General features: G+C 43.8%; 1 protein-coding gene across 1 annotated transcript; it reads right to left on the reverse strand.

Moving 5' to 3' along the window:
* Positions 1-15,022: 15,022 nt before the first annotated feature.
* Positions 15,023-15,634, reverse strand: LOC131857036 (uncharacterized). The gene has a single exon (XM_059209025.1). It carries the CDS (start codon positions 15,632-15,634, stop codon positions 15,023-15,025), a length of 612 nt encoding a protein of 203 aa, XP_059065008.1.
* Between the last annotated feature and the right edge of the window lie 3,356 nt (positions 15,635-18,990).

The raw sequence follows: 18,990 nt of genomic DNA on the forward strand, positions 1-18,990 counted from the left end.
TTTTTCTGGGTCGCCTTTTTTTGTTAGACAAGTTTATGGGTGGATTTTTTTTGTCCTTTGTAATTCATGTTTTTCAAGCTGAAATTTGCGTTAGGGTTCATGATGTTTCTGGTTTGACGTGTTCGTGAAGTTTTTTTTTTTTTTGGCAGATTTTTCTTGCCTACATTAGACTTTTCGCGGCTTTGTTAAAGGTTTTGTGGTTTTTAAAACATCACGACTTGTTTTTTTCGTCGGCTCCAAGCCATGCAATGTCTTTGTGTTTCTATGCACACAATTTTTCCACCCGTCGGAGTCTCTGTGTTTGTTGTGCAATGGTTTATTTGGCCCACGTTTTTCTATGCCCTGGTTTGTGTGTGTTTTGAGTGATTTTCACGACATTTTTTGCTGCATTTTCTTCTGCAGATAGTTAGCGATTCTTGTGCCTTTTTTGTTTTTTTCCGGCTCGCAATTACCTGGTTGCGAGTTTTCCTCTGCAAGAAGTGTTATTCCTGCCCACGCCTGTTTTTACCCGTGAGTCTATATTGCGGTTTTGAATCCGCGGGTTTGCACTAAGGTTTTTTTTTTGTTGCTGACCAGTGCCTAGGGTTTCATTTTCAGATTTTTTTGGTGGGTTTCCAGCGAATTATTTTGGTTTTGTGCAGAGTTGCGTCTAGAGTTTTACCGAAGGTTTGTATTCCTAGCAGTTTGTCTTGGGATTCGTGTTAGATTGGTTTGACTGATATTGACTTGAAAATCAGATTTTTTTGAAGTTTGTACCAGTTGTTGCTGAAGGTTTTTGCTTGGTTTTTGATAGAAAAATCAGCCTCACCTACTAACAATCTCACCTACTTGAGGACACACAACACTAGCACTATCATGCTAAACTAGTGAGCTAAAAAATACATCCTCAACACAATCTTCATCAACAAAAGAAAGCTGTTCCAAACCAAGCTCTAAATTTTTTTACATGTGCTTGGACAATAGGTGGCTAACGTACATCACCTTCATATGTACTGATGCATAAAAGTCACCATCATGAGATACTTCAAGCAAAGAACCATGTCCTTCAAATAGTCTCTCTATTACATTTCTCTTTAGCAATTTGCTTTGTCACATGTACTGCTGGTATCAGACTTGTGACACATTTCTTCTTCCATAGACAAACAAACATTGGTAGCTGTTAGAAACAGGGCCAAAAAAGGCATTATATCAAACATGAGACTAGTCTCTTGTTCATCTTTTACATTGTTGGTTAACAGATTTGGTTTCTTTGAATTCTATAAAAATAAGACTTTTTGCCCCCAAAAAATTGAGACCAAATTGTCAGTCAACACTTAGCTAAACTATTAACTAGTTTCCCTCTGATTTTTTTAAGAAAAAGTACAGCTCCCCTTGTATGATCACAATTTTGATTTTTAAGGTTTTAAAACTTGGGTATACTTTTAACCAGAAAGTAGTAAAGGTGCTTAACATTTGTTCATCACCATGTAACAAATGCGAAAGAAAATGCTTTAAAAGAAAAGATAACTTCCAAACTTTAGCTTCAAGCTCAAACGCTATTTAATTTTAAGAGAATTTTTTCCATTAGCATCAACGCATGATTGATAACCAACAAATGAATAGAGAAGTTGTAGCTTTAAACATTTACTGAATCCCCAAGATAATGAAAATCACTTATGCAAACATCAATATTTCAATGAACATGATATTCAGATTCCTCAAACTCACAGATTTAGAACAAAGCATAAGTAACTATTCAAGCTCTATGCACACAGACAAGGAAATCTTAGAAAACAACAATAACTTCATTGATCCTCAATTAGACTGTGCCTCACTCTTACACCAAAGTTTAATGGGAATCAAAATTTTGGACCTCTCCATAGACTATAAAACATTTATTTATAACATCCAAATTGGTAACTGCCAAAGTCTTCCTGAAACTGATTATCATTAAAAATCACACTTAAAAGTCTTTTTAAAACATAAGAAAAGAGAATATAACATAATTAAACATGAGGTGGCGCTCTTGTCTGATTCACGTTGGTATTCCCCTGTTGTGCTTAGCAGGCCTTACAATCTGGGAGAGATTTAACAATATCCGAGATCTCTTGTTCATGTGGGATGAAAACATTCCTTGTCCTCAATCCTCACAGAGTTCTATTATACCTGATTACTTCATTCTTAGTGATGAAAGCCATTGCATGATTTGCACACCAGCTCAATCATTTTGTTTTCATCCTTTAGCAGCTTGCTTTGCTTTCGAACTTTTTGTTGCAGAAAACTGCACTTCCATTTGAGGCTCTCTGTCCACATGACGCATTGGTTATCTTAAGCATTAGGGATTATCTTTTCAGCCACTGCAACGTTCATGCCCAAAGCTACAATCTCTTGAAGCTCTTTGATTGTTTGTGTGTGTATGGCTTCGTTTAGTCCTTTATGTAAGGTTGGTAACACTCACAGATAATACAGTGTTTTCCACACGTACCAGTTATTCATGTAACAGAACATTCATATATCACAGCATAAGTAATAATGATAAACAACTAGATCGGAAGAGTTATATCTTTATTGCATTATCCAGAATATATCCATACATAATCTTCCCTGCCGAGGTTCCATCCAAACAATATGTAGACCCGACGGTTGGCCAAGTTGCCAACCGTCACCAACTCCCAACTACTTGACGGGAACCTCTCGGCGACGCAACATAACCATAAACACAACATAAACACAATTATAACTATCCTTCTTACTAACATAAGTTATTTACCCCTAACAAGCTTCTTCTTGTTTGGTGGACTAGATTTACGGGTTGACACCATTCCTTGCTAAGATTAACTAACAATAAGCTTTGCACATGCTGATGATGAAAGGTGGTCCCTTGGCTTTGATCCCTTTAACCCACTCTTGAGTGACCTTGCTGAAATATAGCTCACAGCATAACTAATGTCAGGTCTAGTGGCGGTGAGATAGATGAGGCTGCCCACTAGTTGCCTGAATGAAGACTCATCCACTACAGGTGAATCTGATTTGGCTGATAATTTGAGCCCTATCTCCATAGGTGTAGATGCAAGTTTACAATCTTGCATACAAAACTTATCTAGTAGGCTCTTGGCATACTTTGACTGAGAAATGAATATGTGGTTATCAGTCTGCCAAACCTCTACACCGAGACTATAATGGAGAAGTCCCAAATCTGTCATATCAAAATGCTGACACAAATTCTGTTTGACCTGCATGATCAGATGTGTTACATTGCCAGTAATGATGAGATCATCAACATAGACTACTAGAAATAGAATATCATCACTAGTATGTTTGACATACAAATTGGGATCTGAAGGACTCCTCTGAAAGCCTTGATCAATCAATTACTTATCAATTTTGATGTACCATGCACGAGGAGCCTGTTTGAGGCCATAGAGTGCTTTGACTAGTCTACATACCTGCTGTTCCTTATCGGCAACCTTGAAACCTGGAGGTTGCGTCATGTAGACTTCTTCCTGCAAATCACCATTGAGAAAGGCACTCTTGACGTCCATTTGATGGACTTTCCATCCAAATTGAGCTGAGAGAGCGAGGACAAGCCTAATGGTACTCATCTTGGCTGTGGGAGCAAATGTCTCTTCATAGTTGATGCCCTCCTTTTGTGAAAACCCTTTTGCCACCAATCAAGCCTTGTACTTATCAAGACTTCCATCAGCTTTATACTTGACTTTAAACACCCATTTGCAGCCAATGGGCTTCTTTCCTGGAGGAAGATCAGACAATACCCAAGTGTTGTTTTTCAGAAGACTATGTTGCTCCGCTGCCATAGCCTTTTCCCATTCAGGTACACCTTTAGCCTCTGTATATGTTTGAGGCTCATAAATACTGTGAATGTTGGCCACAAGAGCAAAATTAACTATGTTGTTGGCTCTTACCTCTAACGGATCTACCCTCAATGAGCTCATCATCATGAAGATCACCAATGGTCTTGGCCCACCACTTAGGCCGGAGAGTAGAAGTACCAACATCTGCTGCAGGATGAAGAGTGCCTGGAGGAATATCTAGACCAAGCTCCTCTCGATGTGGATCGAGAAGATCTTGAGGAAAGTCAGGGGGTGCAATGTCATGCCTGGGAGACCCCACAACTTCAGAGTCAACTAAATCCCTCCCATCAAGTGGAGCTAAGGAAAACGAACACCCATACTTACAGCCTTTGGAGGGTGATCCTCAGTGCTCAAATCAGGAGAGGAAGGCGGAAAAGGACCTCTTTCTTCATCAAATACTACATCTCGACTGAATATGAGGTGATTAGTGTCTATATCAACCAGCCGATATGCCTTGTGGTTGTCACTGTAGCCAATGAACATCAATTTTTGACTCTTTGGATCCAGTTTGGTGTGCGTGGCATCTGGAATCCAAACATATGCTGTAGAGCCAAAAACTTTCAAATGACTGATTTTGGGCTTCCTACCAGACCAAGCTTCCTCTGGAGTCATCTTCGTAACGGCCTTTGTGGGAGACCGGTTCAGAAGGTAGACTGCAGTGAAGACCGCTTCCGCCCAAAAGTGTTTTGGAACATTTCTATGCTCCAACATAGACCGAGCCATCTCAGTGACTGTATGGTTCCTGCGCTCAACAACACCGTTTTGCTGTGGGGTGTAAGGTGTGGTAAGCTGATGCTTAATGCCATGTGATGCACAAAAGTTGGTGAACTCTGTAGAACAAAATTCCCGTCCATTGTTGCACCGAAGAGAGACTATTTGACAGCTAGACTCTTTTTCCACTAAGGCCTTAAACGTTTGAAACATGGTGAACATGTTTGATTTCTGCTTAAGAAAAAAAACCCACATGCGTTTGCTGAAATCATCAACAAATAGTAGAAAATACCCGCATCCAGTGACTGATGGAGTGTTCATGGGACCACAGATGTCTGCATGAACGAGTTGCAAGACCTTGGATGCTCTCCAAGCGTCTGCATCTGAAAATGGAGTCCTATGTTGCTTTCCAGCTTGACACGCTCCACAAACTCCATGATTCTGAGTTTGAATCTCAGGTAATCCTACGACTAGATCCTCTCGAACCAACTGAGAGAGATAGTGGACATTGAGATGCCCATATCGCTGATGCCAAAGAGTGCTGATGGAAGTACTCCTAGCTGCCATGGCGAGCTCCTGAGAACCAATAGAATCAACAAGTCTATAAAGACCATGATCCTCAATACCAACTGCAACTGTAGTTTGAGTCTCCCTGTCAACAATTTTGCACTTGTGCAACACAAAGCCAACATCCAGTTGTGGTGAATGCTGCATAATTTGACTGATTGACTGTAGATTGAGCTTCATACTAGGTACAAAGTATACATTGAGGAATATTAAATCCCTCCCACCAGATGAAATCTGAACGTTGCCCTTGCTGACAACAATATACTCTTCACCTCCACCAAAGATCATTGAATCAGTGAAAGGCATGGACTCTGTAAACCAATCCCGACGATGTGTGAAATGTCGAGAGGCTCCAGAGTCAATGTACTAGGCTGATGATTGAACATCATCAGAGGAGGTTTGGGCCATGAACGCATAGAAGGCAGATTCCTTCTGATCAGGATGCGTGGTAGAATTGACTTTTTGCTTGGACCCTCCCTGTTTGGATTATTGGGATGCTATCAATTTCCGACACTCTTTCACCAAATGACCATATATATGACAGTAGGAACACTGTAAGTTCTTCTTTTTGGAAGACTGCTGAGGTTGACCTTGACCTTGTCCTTTATGCTGGAAGGACGAAGCTTTACCCTTGTACTTATGCGAAGCTGAGGCTGTGAAAGCCTGTTCAGTGGATGAACTAGCGCTGCTTCCAAACTGCTGCTTCCATCGATCCTGTTGGAGCAGCTTGTTGCAAAGATCAGGAAACTTCAAATCAACACTAGTAGAGGAGATATTGAGCGTATCAATGAAATGCTCGTGGGATCTGGGAAGGCTTTTCAGCTTTATCACTACCATATCCTCTTCCACCATGGTTTGGCCTATAGCTTCTAACTGATCACGGATGTCCTTGATCTTCGTAAGATGTGCCTGGATAGATGACTTCTCATCCATCATGATAGAAAACAACATATTCTTCAGAAAGAAAGCTCAGCTCTTGTCGGACATTTCATGAAGATCCTTCAAAAGGTCCCAGATCTCTTTTGCTGTTTTACCTGAAGGCACCTGTGGGAGTTGATCATCTGTGACAGAGAGTTTGATAAGCATGACAGCCTCTCGATTCTTCACATCATGTTTGTCTTGATCATCACCTGCTGTTGTAGGACAAGATTCTTTGCCCAAAACAAGCTGATCAAGGCAACGATACTCAAAGATGGTAAGCATACGCTGTTTCCAGGTGTTGTAGTTGCGGCTGTTGAACTTCTGACTGTGTTCCAACATGATGTTGGTTAATGATGCCATCACGGAAATCGAGGTTGATCGAGGTCAACTAAGTGAAAGCAAGAGACAAAAGAATATGATTTAAAAAAAATCAGAATAGAAACAGCTGCTGAAAAAATTGAAACCCTATAGGAGAATTCTGGCACAAATTCCAAGGCACGAATTTCGAGGTTTGGAAGAAACCCAAAAATTAAAATTTTCTGCACACTTAAAACAGCATAAATGGTGCCAAAAAAAAACAGCAAAAATCCCAACGTCCAACAGAAATTGTGAGCTGTTTTTAAATAACAAGGCAAATTTGCTGGCACAAAAATCGAGGCACCCATAAAAATCTGAGACCAACCCAAAAAAGCTCTCGAAAAACCCACCAAGAATCTAAAAACAGAATGCAAATCTGACGGCTCAAAAATTGAGGCACGGAAAACGATGCACCAAGAAAAATTTGACGACGACCCAGTTGAGCTCTTGAAAAACCCACCTAGAATCTGCAACCAAAATAAAATTTCGACTTGAACAGAAGGGTCAAAACCCTAGTCGAAAATTGCAGAAACCCTAGGAAAATTTTCAACCTGCAAAAAAAAAACTGCCCAGGAAGAGAAAAAAATCTGCTTTTTAAAAAGAAACAGTTTTAAAAAAAAATCTCTTCAATAAAAACTTCGAAAAATTTTAATAACAAAAATTTTTCGAAATTTTTAATTTCCATGCTCTGATACCGTGAAAAATAAATTGAATGAATGATTCAATAATCGGATGATCACATTGAACGATATACACACGTATATATAGAGGTTACAAGACGATGTTCTATAATTAGAATATAACGTTAAAGTAAAAGATTAAAGAGCTAAAAGCTAAATTAAGCTTAAAAGCTAATCAATTAAAAAGAAAAAGCTAAATGCTAAATAAAGCTTAAAAGCTAATTAACTAAAAAGCTAAATGACCATTAAACAAGGAACTAAATATAGGTGACTAAAATATAATTAAATATTCTAATAGAAAGGTGGTCCCTTGGCTTTGATCCCCTTAATCCACTCTTGAGTGACCTTGCTGAAATATATATCCATCTGAACTTTAGTGACCAACACTTTATATGTATTAGATTTAGGATACAGGATAAATTCTCGAAGAGTTGGACAATTGTGAAGAGGGGCCCAACATTGACTTAAAACAATTAGAAAGTACATTAACCAGTGCTTGTAATTCTTCTTTATCAAATTTCTTTCTTTCTTTCCTCTCCATAAGCTTAGTCGTAGTGACCTAAAAATTATGCAAATCTGCATCTTGACTAGGTGGGCCCATGTCAATTCGAGCCATTTTGAAGTCAGTTACTGTAGCTTGACTGGGATCTTCTAAGTGGTAGGATGGGCAATTTCTATGAACAAATGATTTGAATTCTCATCCTCCACTATTCTAGCTTTGGGAGAGGGAGTCGTTTGTAGTAATTGTGTCACAATATGTCTTTTCCTGGTATGGCCTCTACTGCCACTGTCTGGTCTCTGTATTGGTACCCTCCGTGGCTTCTGCTGCAAGTACAACCAAGCTGATTTGTGGTAATGATACCCGCCACTGTGCTGGTGGTTCCACTTAATTGATTTTTCGGAACGGCACCCTTACTGGTCGTACGTCTCCCACCGGGCTGGCCATCGTAAGCGCTTCCTGCGGTACCAAGTGTGTCGAGGATAATTTCGGAGGTGTGAACTTTACACTCGTACTCCTCCAGTGTGCTCGTAACCCTCCGTGTTGATCCTCCTCTTCCTCCTCTTCCTGTTGTTGCGACTCGACTTCCCCTTCATCCTCTTCAGCTGTGTATCTTGCCATATGGAACCCCTCTTCACCACTTTCCTGCTCCTCAGTCTCTTCCACTTCCTCCTCCGAATCCTTTGTGTTGCTGACATCTTCGACCTCTATAGATGCGTCCAGTTTTCTTCTCTTTTTGGTTGGCTGCTTGGTGTCACCTAGTGTGTCCAGGTGGGTATAGTAGTACATGGTAGGTTTATTTGGTTCCACCCGTTCACGCGGTTCGAAGGTTCCCCACATTTTTGGTGGCACTTGGAGGCGTACGACGTCCAGGAACAGGCTGATGGCATGATGGCACATGTAGAATGTCTTGTGTTCCAGTTTGAGAAATTCATGGATTCTTTTCGCCAGCAGTTGCCCCCAGTTGTATACTTTCCCACACTTAATCCCATTCGTTAACCCTATCATTCAAATAGCTATGTCGGATGCGCGACTGGCTCCTGTAAGGCGACTTTTTACCAGGTCCATTAGCATTCTCCATTCCCCTGGTGCAATAAACGCACACTTCACCCCCTATCGTCAGACTAGGCACTCTTCCACTGTTCCTCTGTGAGGTTGTCCCTGCATACCAAATCCATCAACCATTTCTTTTTTTCCTTGGTGAGCTTTTTGGTTGGTTTGGCCATAGATGCCCCCTTCTTGGGTATACAAAATACCCTCTTGAAATCCTCTGGTTTAAAAGAAACTCGCATCGTGCATCCCTGAAACTAAATGATGGAGGTTCGTTCCTGCGGGTTATATCCGGACAACATAGTTTGCAATACTGGTTCAAAATCCTTGATGCTGAATGTGGGCATTTGGATGGCATGGTCTACCTGAGCCTTCTTGAGGGAGTTCTTTATCACATGGTCTAGAGGAGTTTCTTCCCACTAGGTACGACATTTGTTGCCGGTCACTCTCAAATGCTACATTCTCCGTCGTGATTCCCTCTGAATCCTTTTGTACTTTTGGCCTGTTCCTGGCTTTCTTGCTGTTGGCTGGCTCTGTGGCAGTCATGGCTGCATTGTAATTGCCTTGTTCTGTTCTCTTTCCTTTGTCCCGTCCTTGGTCGTTATTATAACCATCGTAAAGTGTGTTTTGCCAATTTGTATGGCCCATTGCACTATCCACTGCCTTCTCATCGTACAGATTCCGTAGTTTGATTTGCCAAACGGCCCTCTTACTTCTTATACTTGCTTGCTGCCTGCGTGTACGGACTATTGTGTGCTGGTCTTCGTACGGTACCATACAGTACTTGTTTCCATGTCCGTATGACTTCCTCCTTCTCCGCGTTAGCGGCCGTACACTGCTGTACCGGCTTCTTAGCTTACTGTATGGTCTGCATTGAACTCCGTACGGAATATGATGCTGAGATGGTCGTACGTACTGAGTATTTTGTTGAATTCGGTGCCAATCGTACCAGTCAGATATGACTACCGTACGCCGCACACTTTCATGTGCTATGCTTTCCGTACACCGTACGGGTTATTCAGTTGCCCTTTGTTTTCTTCTGTCACGTCCGTACGTGTCGGCCATACGCCACACGGTTTAGGCATTTGACTCTCTTGCTTCCCAGTTTGTGCAATTTGTACGCCGTATGGATTTGCCAATGCTTCGTCACACGCCTCCACATTCGTACGATCTGTTCGTACGGTGTACAGACTTAATTCACCTACTATGCTCGACCATACGTTACCTGTCTTCGTCCTCTCCATTTCGCCTTGCTGCCAGGTTTGCTTCGCTTTCTTCTCTGCTCTGTATCCGAATGGGCCTCTTGGGGGTCTTTATAATTGCTTGCTTTAGCTAGGGTTAGAGTTAGGCATAAATGCTTTATTAATTTAATATAAAATAAATGCCTTTTTATCCGTCGTATTTTTCCCTTATTTCCTTTATTTTTGCTTGGCATTTTAATTTTTTAATACTTGCTGACCCTGACCTTTGTCTCCTCTCCATATATCTCCCTTCCCTAACTTTTAATACCCCCTGTCTTAACAATTGTTTTACTGTTTACTGTTAAGACAGGGGGTATTAAAAGTTATGGAGGAGGAAATTACAATGCTTTTTAAATGTAATTCCCCGTACCTTCAGTTTACCAAGGTATCCCTTGGTCAGGTTGTGCCGTTTAGACGGCCTTTTGGGGTCCACTGGCCAATTTTTTGTTTCTATCATTGCTGCTGAATGATCTTTCCGCCCCCTTCGTTTTCTCTTTGTTGGTCGTGTGCTGTACTTCTTCTCCACTCTTCCCTTGTCACATGTCCTGTCTCCCTTCCATTTTTTGTTTGATCCCTCATCGGCATCCTCATCCCCCCCTGTTGTTCCTCTTCATTTCTGAGGGATCGTTCTGAATCTTCATTCTTATCTCTGAATCGTGCAACCACATACAAACTTGTGGGAGTCTCCTATAACATTCTTGCGTTCAATATGTCCCTATGTATTCCAGCGCCCATATCTTGTCAACTAACAGAGCTGGTCCCACCCCCTTATATCAGCCGTTAATGTAGCAACCCTCGTACTATTGGTACCATTTTACTTTCTCTCCGTCAACCTCTGGTGGTCTCGTTGGGTTAGGGATCACCCGATACAATGAATTGGGTCCGGCTTTTGCTTCGCTTGGCTGGGAGGCGATGACGAATAGATCTTCTGTTTTCACCACCATTTTTAAACAGGGACCTAGGGTTGCCCCATATACCTCTAAGTCAAGCTCCTTCTCCATGTCTACCGGTTCCTCCTCTTTATTTGCGTTCTTCGCTCTCCTTTGGGCTTCCGCTTCTTCATCAATATCATATGCTATGTACCATTCCTGAAGTCCTTCGTATGGGGCCCACTTCTTCCAATGTCTTGAAACCCGCACCCACACAGTTGGGTCTCCAAAATACACATTTGTGAGGAGCTTGTGGATCCTGGGAATCGTTGCACCTTCCACCCATTTCAGTACAAGTCATTCTTCCATGGCCGCAAAAGGCTTCGCCCAGTCTTCATCTCTCCGGTAGGGTTGTTCTTTTACCACTGGGTCTTCTTCGACTTTCTTGCTCTGGCCAATGGTCTAGTGCCCTTTGGTAGCGTATGCTAGCATGTTAATCTCAATTACATGTTTGTTTCGTTCTCTATAGATTTTCAGCTTGGAACCATTCACTGGGTCCCTGATTGGATTGTTGTTCAGAGTCTAGAGCTTCACCGCCCCGTTTTCTCCGACCTCTCTGATCTTATAGGGTCCGAGCCATCGAACTTTAAATTTCCCTGGTCAAAGTTTGTTCGGGCCGTTATACTTCAAAACTAACTGCCCCGGTCGGAAGTTGACCAGCCGTAGGTGCTGGTCATGCCAACACTTCCATTGGCGTTGCGCCACCTCTGTTGCCCATTGTGCCATTATTCTCCGTTCGTCCAATTTTATCAGGCTGCCAAGCCTTGCACTCAAGCTCTCTTCATCGCCAAGTCTATTATCCACCGCCACTCGTAGTCTAGGTACGGTGTATTGGGCTGGTACCACTGCCTCCTGCACATACATGAGCTGGAACGGGGTATGCCCTGTAGTGACTTTGTACGTTGTTCAGTAAGCCCATAGTACGACTGGTAGCCTTTCCTCCCAGTCTTCCTGTTCCACTCCACATGATTTGTAAATTATTGACACCAACACCTTGTTGGTTGCTTCTGCCTGCCCATTAGCTCGGGGGTAGTACGGACTAGAGAGATTGTGAAAGATTTTGAATTCTATGGTCATGGTACAAATTACTTGGTTGACAAAGTGCACTCCCTTGTCACTCGTGATTTGAAGGGGTATCTCGTACCTTGTGACAATCTGTTCATACAAGAACTGTGCCGTACTCAAAGCCGTGTTATCCAGCAAGGCTCTCGCTTCTGCCCACTTGGTGAGGTATTCCGTAGCTACTACAATATATTTGCACCTATGCATGCTACTCGGCTTCAACGGTCCCACAAAATCCAGACCCCAACGTTCGAATAACTCCTGCAGCTATGAAAGAAAGAGGGGCATGAAATCTCTCGAGTGGTTTTCTTGCACTGTGGCAAGTATCACACCCGATCACCCATTCTCAAGCGTCGGTGTGTAGAGTTGGCCACCATAGGCCAGCTAAAAGTACTTTCCTGGCAGTCGCATCTGGTCCCATATGTCCGCCTGCTAACCCGTCGCGTGCTTCCTTCAACACACCGGGAATTTCCTCCTCCATAACACATCTCCTCAAGATTTGGTCAGGACCCATTTTGTATAGCAGCCCATTGATTAGATGGAAGGTCTTACTCTTCAGTGCCAGCTTCCTCCGCTCCCCTAGCGGCATCTCCCTTGGAAATGTGGAGGTAGAGAGGTACCGACCACTCTTTTCGTACCAGGATGGTAGTATTGCAATCTGGAATAAGTGTGCATCTGGAAAGTCCTTGTTCACCCCTTCGGCTGGTTCCCCCGATCTAATCCTTGATAGTTGGTCAGCTATTACATGGGACTTTCCTCGTCGTACAATAATGGTGAAGGTAAACAGCTGCAGGAGCAGTAGCCATCTACTTACCCTACCTTGGATGATTGGTTTATTTACCAGGTACATTAGTGCCTGATGGTCCGAAACTTTTGTATGGCGTACACCATCCCTAGTGCCTCTTGCTCTGTTGTGCTGTAGTTCCGTTCAGCCCTTGACAGGAGTTGGCTGGCGAAGAATACAGAATGGTCTAGCCCTTGTGTCCCTACTTGCGTGAGGGTAGCACCAATTGCAAAGTTGGAGGCATCGACGTGTACATGAAACTCCTTATTCCAATCCGGGTATACCAGTATTGGTGCACTCACCAGCCGATCTTTCAATTCCTTGAAGGCTTCTTCCTGCTCCGTACCCCACACAAACGGTTCTCCCTTCCTTGTCAGCTTATCTAGGAGCGAGGAGACGTGGCCCAGGAATGATTTCACCCCTGTCACATTCATTGGGCTCTCCATGTTGACAATCACTCCTATCTTATCCGGGTCTGTCTTCAGACCTTCCTTACAAACAATGTGGCCAAGAAGCTTCCCTCGTGGTACCATAAACCTGCATTTTCTTGGGTTTAGAGCCAGCCTAGCTTTTCGACACCTCTCCATACATTCTCCGAGAGCCTTCAAATGGGTGTCCTAGTCGCTAAAAATCGACCAAACATCCAGGAATGCCTTTAAGTTTCCTATGGACATTTTGTCAAAGATGTGTAGATTTATTCTCTGGAAAGTTGCAGGTGCATTACATAGTCCGAAGGGCATGCGATTATAGGCGTACACCCCTTCCTCCACCACGAATGTGGTCTTCAATTTGTCTTCTTCCGTAATACTTATATGGTTGTATCCCGAGAACCCATCTAGGAATGTGTATATCTCGTGCCTGACTACTTCCTCCAAGATGCTGTCAGTGAATGGAATTGGGAATGGATCTTTGATGGTTACTGCGTTTAGGTACCCGAAGTCTACGCATATCCTTATCTTAGTAGTTTCCTTCTTAAGAGAGATGACTATTGGGGAAACCTAGTCACTAGTTTCCACTTTGAATATGATCCATGCTTCCAACATTTTGTTGATTTCCTTGTTTACTTTGGCTGTGTAGTTCTTGTTCATCCTGTACAGTCTCCTCCGTATCGGTTGGGCTCCTGGTACAAGGGTTATGCGATGTACGCACAGTTCCGACGGTACCCCCTTCAAGTCCTTGTATGTCCAGGCAAAGACGTCCTTGTATTCCAAAAATATTCTGAAAGCCGCCGCCTTTAGTACGGGGTTCCAGTCATCTCCTAGGAGTATTACTTGCGGGTCCTCATCCTTGCCTAGATTAACTTTTTCCACCCCCATTTCCTCGTACTTGATGGGTTTGTCTCGTTCAAACTGGTGGGCTGGCGTGTCATCCACTCGTGCCATTCCCTTCTGGTATCTACCGATCTCCGGTGGAAATGACAGTTCGTCCATCCTGCCACTGGATTCCCCAATCTCGCATACTTGCAACATGTGACACTCTAGGTGGAAGACCTCGTAGTCCTCCATCTGCCAATGGAAGAGCTCGACCAGCGAACTAGTTCCATCCTCGAAGCATCCGTCCAGTTCCAATACTCCTTCGTTGGGTTCCCTTCCTCCTCTGTCTCCTTCGGAACCCCACTCCCATCTATTCGAGTCCTCCGAGTCGGAGTCAGACGATGCAAGCTCTTCACTGACGGACTGATTCCTCAGGTCAATCACATACTTATGGCCTTCACTCTCGATTGAGAGTGTATTCTTCTTCTAGTTATGTTTGGCTCTAGCCATGATCAGCCACCCCCTTCCCAAGAGGGCGTCGTACGCTTTTCTCTCCAGTTGGATGACTACGAAATCTAGAATGAATTGTTGTGTCTCGATCACTACCTTTTGTGCCATGAGAGTACCGAGAGGTTTGATACCGTGTTGGTCTGCACAGACGAGATGGAATGTTGGTGGCTAGAGAGTAGGCTTGCCAAGGCTTCTCCATGTTTCCTCCGGTAGTACGTTGACTCCAGACCCACCATCCACAATGGTGTTTGTGAGCTTTTGTCCCATTATGTCCATCTTCCACCACGACAGGTTTTCGTCCAATGCTTATCGTGAGCAGCATAGGGTCCATGGCGTCCGTACCAGGTTCCTTGTCAGGAGTCGTACTATGTGATTCTGTCATCCTCCGATGTTCCTGGTTGACGGTGGTGTCACCGACTGCAATCATTAGGGCCATCCTCAACTGTGGCATGGTTTGTAGAAGGTCGGATACTCGTACGGGTATTGTGGTCTGTAACATCTGCTTAATGATAGTTTTCTCCAGTCTTGACCGAAGTGGTGTACTAACGGCCGGGTGCGAGGCCCTCCGTTCTTCTACCATCGCTCGCTCGATATCCGCCTTGGCTTCCTAGAGTCTTTCCTTCTCCGTGCAAGGGTCAGGATACATGGCTGTTTTGTTTTGCAATCTTGTGATTGCTAATACGCCTTCCCTCGGTCCTTCCACCTCCAGCATATTCACCCCTTTTTGCCTTGGACAGTCTATGTCCTCATGATTCCTTGGAACGCACCATTTGCACAACAAACTTTCTGCGTCACCCCCGTTTTGACATTCCCGCGCAAAGTGACTCCATTCGTTGCACTTTCTGCATTGAATCATGGGTCGTCCCTTTGCGTTGTATTGAATTCTACTCCTTGGTGTGTTATTATTGGATCTGTTGTTACCTTGCCGATTGTTTCTATACCCTCCAGGAGAGGCGTTAGAGTTTGCTGCCGGCTTCGGAAGTGTCGCTGGCGGTGTGACTTGGTCGGGTTGGGCGAAGAGCACTTGTGTGCTCAGTGTTTTCAAGTTGTACGTGCATTCCTTAATGGAATGTCCCATTACTTGGCAGGTGTCACAAAAGGCCTTGTGGGGACAACTCCCCTTAGTGTGTCCTTTCGTCTTGCAGTCGGTGCACCATAGCTCCTTTCCTTCCCTGCCACCTTCTTTGTCAGCCTTTAGTTCTTTCATCATACTCATCATATCCCGTCAGAGTGCTTGCACGGTTTTGGACTCCCCATCACTGTCTTCATTCGTACTATCACCATCGCTCACCCGACGCTTCCCTCGGGATGTCTTATCTTCGCTTTGAATATCCATCGCCCGAGTGTATGCTTCATCATACAAGGGCGGGGGGACCACCTTCATCTTCCGTCTAAGGGATGGTACCAATCCTTCAACAAACCATTTCTTCTTGAGGCCAATAGCCGGTTGGTTTTCCATTTTATTGAGTAGTTCCCTCAGCCTTCTACTATATGCCCGCACGCTTTCACTTTTTCCCTGCTTGGTATTGTAAATCTCCGCCACAATTTCATTGTCGTCCCGTAGGAGTTTGAACTCCTCTTCGAAAGCCTTCTTCAGATTGTTCCAGGACGTTTTATATTGGCCATCCAAGTCCGTATACTAGTCAATGGCTATTCCTCGCAGAGTGGCTGGAAATGCCTTCAACCAGTAATCCCGGTCGTCCTGGCCATTTGCCTCCCAAATGGTCACGCATGTCTTACAATGCCGTACAGGGTCCTTCGACTCGTCGCCCATGAATTTTGAGTTTGAACTCCTCTTCGAAAGCCTTCTTCAGATTGTTCCAGGACGTTTTATACTGGGCATCCAAGTCTGTATACTAGTCAATGGCTATTCCTCGCAGAGTGGCTGGAAATGGCTTCAACCAGTAATCCCGGTCATCCTGGCCATTTGCCTCCCAAATGGTCACGCATGTCTTACAATGCCGTACAGGGTCCTCTGACTTGTCGCCCATGAATTTTGAGTTTAAACTCCTCTTCGAAAGCCTTCTTCAGATTGTTCCAGGACGTTTTATACTGGGCATCCAAGTTTGTATACCAGTCAATGGCTATTCCTCGCAGAGTGGCTGGAAATGCCTTTAACCAGTAATCCCGGTCATCCTAGCCATTTGCCTCCCAAATGGTCACGCATGTCTTACAATGCCGTACAGGGTCCTCTGACTCGTTGCCCATGAATTTTTGAAGCTTTTGTTTCTTCGGGGTGTGTGCCATTGTTCTTGCTTGGAGGGTTTTATGTAGTGCTTGGAAGTGACTATATGCTGGAAAGGTATTATGTGTCTGGGGTCACCCTTGCTCCTATAGTCCCTCCTTCCCGGGGTTTCTAGATCTGACCCTCTTATTTTGATGCCCTCTGACAAGGACAAATTCCCGATGCCAGATGATGTTGCTTCAAAAATGGTGGCGATCTCTTCGTGTAGGTCCCGTACCGCCTCCTCTCCTTGTTCAGAATATTCTGACGGGTTGCTGTGCGAGTCGGCTCCGGAGTCCTCTTCACTTGACATCTAGTGTGGGGCTTGGTCGGGGAGATCTTCTTCCGCTACATCTGGAAGTGGCAGGTTCTTGGCGACCTCGACCAACTCCTTCCACGTACACGGCTTTTGTCTCTCTCGACTACGACTTCGACTCACACTCCGACTTCTGCTGTGTTTCTCCAGGCTCTTCGAGTCAGCAACCTCCCTTAGCCGCCGTCTCCGTTCAGCTTGTTTTTTTTATGCGGAGAGATCTCTGTATAGTTCCCTCGTCTACTCCTTCGGTGGCAGTGGTACGTTTGTCCTTGTTTGGCCGTAGGGGCATCAAGTGCTAGAGGTACGACGTCGACTAGCCTCCCTCTCCTCTTCCTCCCTACGGCTTTGCTCCTCGTACCTTCGGAGTACTTGTTGCCTACGAAGTTCTCATGCAGTTTCCTCCCTTCGGTCTTGAAGTGTAATCAGATTTCTGGCGAGTAACCTTGGAATACTTCCGAGCAGTTCAAAGACGGGAGTGCTGACGGTGAGTTCACCACGTACCGTGCCTTCCGAGATGGCTCTCTCCTGAGCCTCTCTCTGCACTTACTGCTTGACCGACACGTCCCACAACTCTACCAAGTTTGCCGTCAACTGATCCTCTCGTGCCTCTTCCGCGGTTCTCTCTTCGTGCATGTCGCTGTCCACGACAATTAATTGCTGGTTGAATGGCCGGCCCATTAATTCCTTCCGCCTGCCACCATAGTTATCTCTAGGTTCGTTCAGGCAATGATGCCAAAATGTTTTGTCCTTTATGTAAGGTTGGTAACACTAACAGATAACACAGTGTTTTCCACACGTACCAGTTATTCATATAACAGAACATTCATATATCACAGCATAAGTAATAATGATAAACAACTAGATTGGAAGAGTTATATCTTTATTGCATTATCCAGAATATATCCATACATAATCTCCCATGCCGAGGTTCCATCCAAACAATATATAGACCCGACGGTTGGCCAAGTTGCCAACCGTTGCCAACCGTCACCAACTCCCAACTACCCGACGGGAACCTCTCGGCGATGCAACATAACCATAATCACAACATAAACACAATTATAACTATCATTCTTACTAACATAAGTTATTTACCCCTAACAGGCTTCTTCTTGTTTGGTGGACTCGATTTATGGGTTGACACCATTCCTTGCTAAGATTAACTAACAATATGCTTTGCACATGCTGATGATGAAAGGTGGTCCCTTGGCTTTGATCCATTTAATCCACTCTTGAGTGACCTTGCTGAAATAGATATCCATCTGAACTTTAGTGACCAACTCTTTATTTGTATCAGATTTAGGATACAAGATAAATTCTCGAAGAGTTGGACAATTGTGAAGAGGGGCCCAACAATGACTTCAAACAATTAGAAAGTATGTTAACCAGTGCTTTCAATTCTTCTTTATCAAATTTCTTTCTTTCTGTCCTCTCCGTAAGCTTAGTCGCAGTGACCTAAAAATTATGCAAATCTGCATCTTGACTAGGTGGGCCCATGTCAATTTGAGTCATGTTGAAGTCAGCTACTGTAGCTTGACTGGGATCTTTCTAAGTGGTAGGATGGACAATTTCTATGAACAAATGATTTGAATTCTCATCCTCCACTATTCTAGCTTTGGGAGAGGAAGTCGTTTGTAGTAACTGTGTCACAGTATCTCTAGAAGACTTCTTCATGGATTCAATTTTCCTCTTTTTAGACAAGGAAGTATCCAAAGAAAGATGGGGAAGACAATGTTTTCATGGCACTTTGCATGTAATCAGGGGTAAATAATAAAGTTCTCTTCACGAGAGGAGCTCTTTCTATAGTCTAAAAATTAAAGGGAAAAGGTGTGTTAGACTCACCACCTATGGGACCAACGCTCAGACTGGTATCTATAGCCTCATCTATTTGCTCTTTTTCTTCAACTACATTTTGCCCCTTGCTTTTATCTCTGTCATCTTCTTCTTCTTTCTCTTCTGTTCCCTTATTCTCTTTTCCTTCTCCTGTGTTTGGTAATGAGCCACCTCCGCAAATTTTCTTTGGCGACTTGTTGAG

Source organism: Cryptomeria japonica, chromosome 7 (assembly GCF_030272615.1).
Source record: "Cryptomeria japonica chromosome 7, Sugi_1.0, whole genome shotgun sequence".
In the NCBI taxonomy this organism is placed as follows: Eukaryota; Viridiplantae; Streptophyta; class Pinopsida; order Cupressales; family Cupressaceae; genus Cryptomeria; species Cryptomeria japonica.

Coding starts and splice junctions, on each gene's coding strand:
- LOC131857036 (XM_059209025.1), bottom strand. CDS start 15,634: ATGATGAGTATGATGAAAGAACTAAAGGCTGACAAAGAAGGTGGCAGG.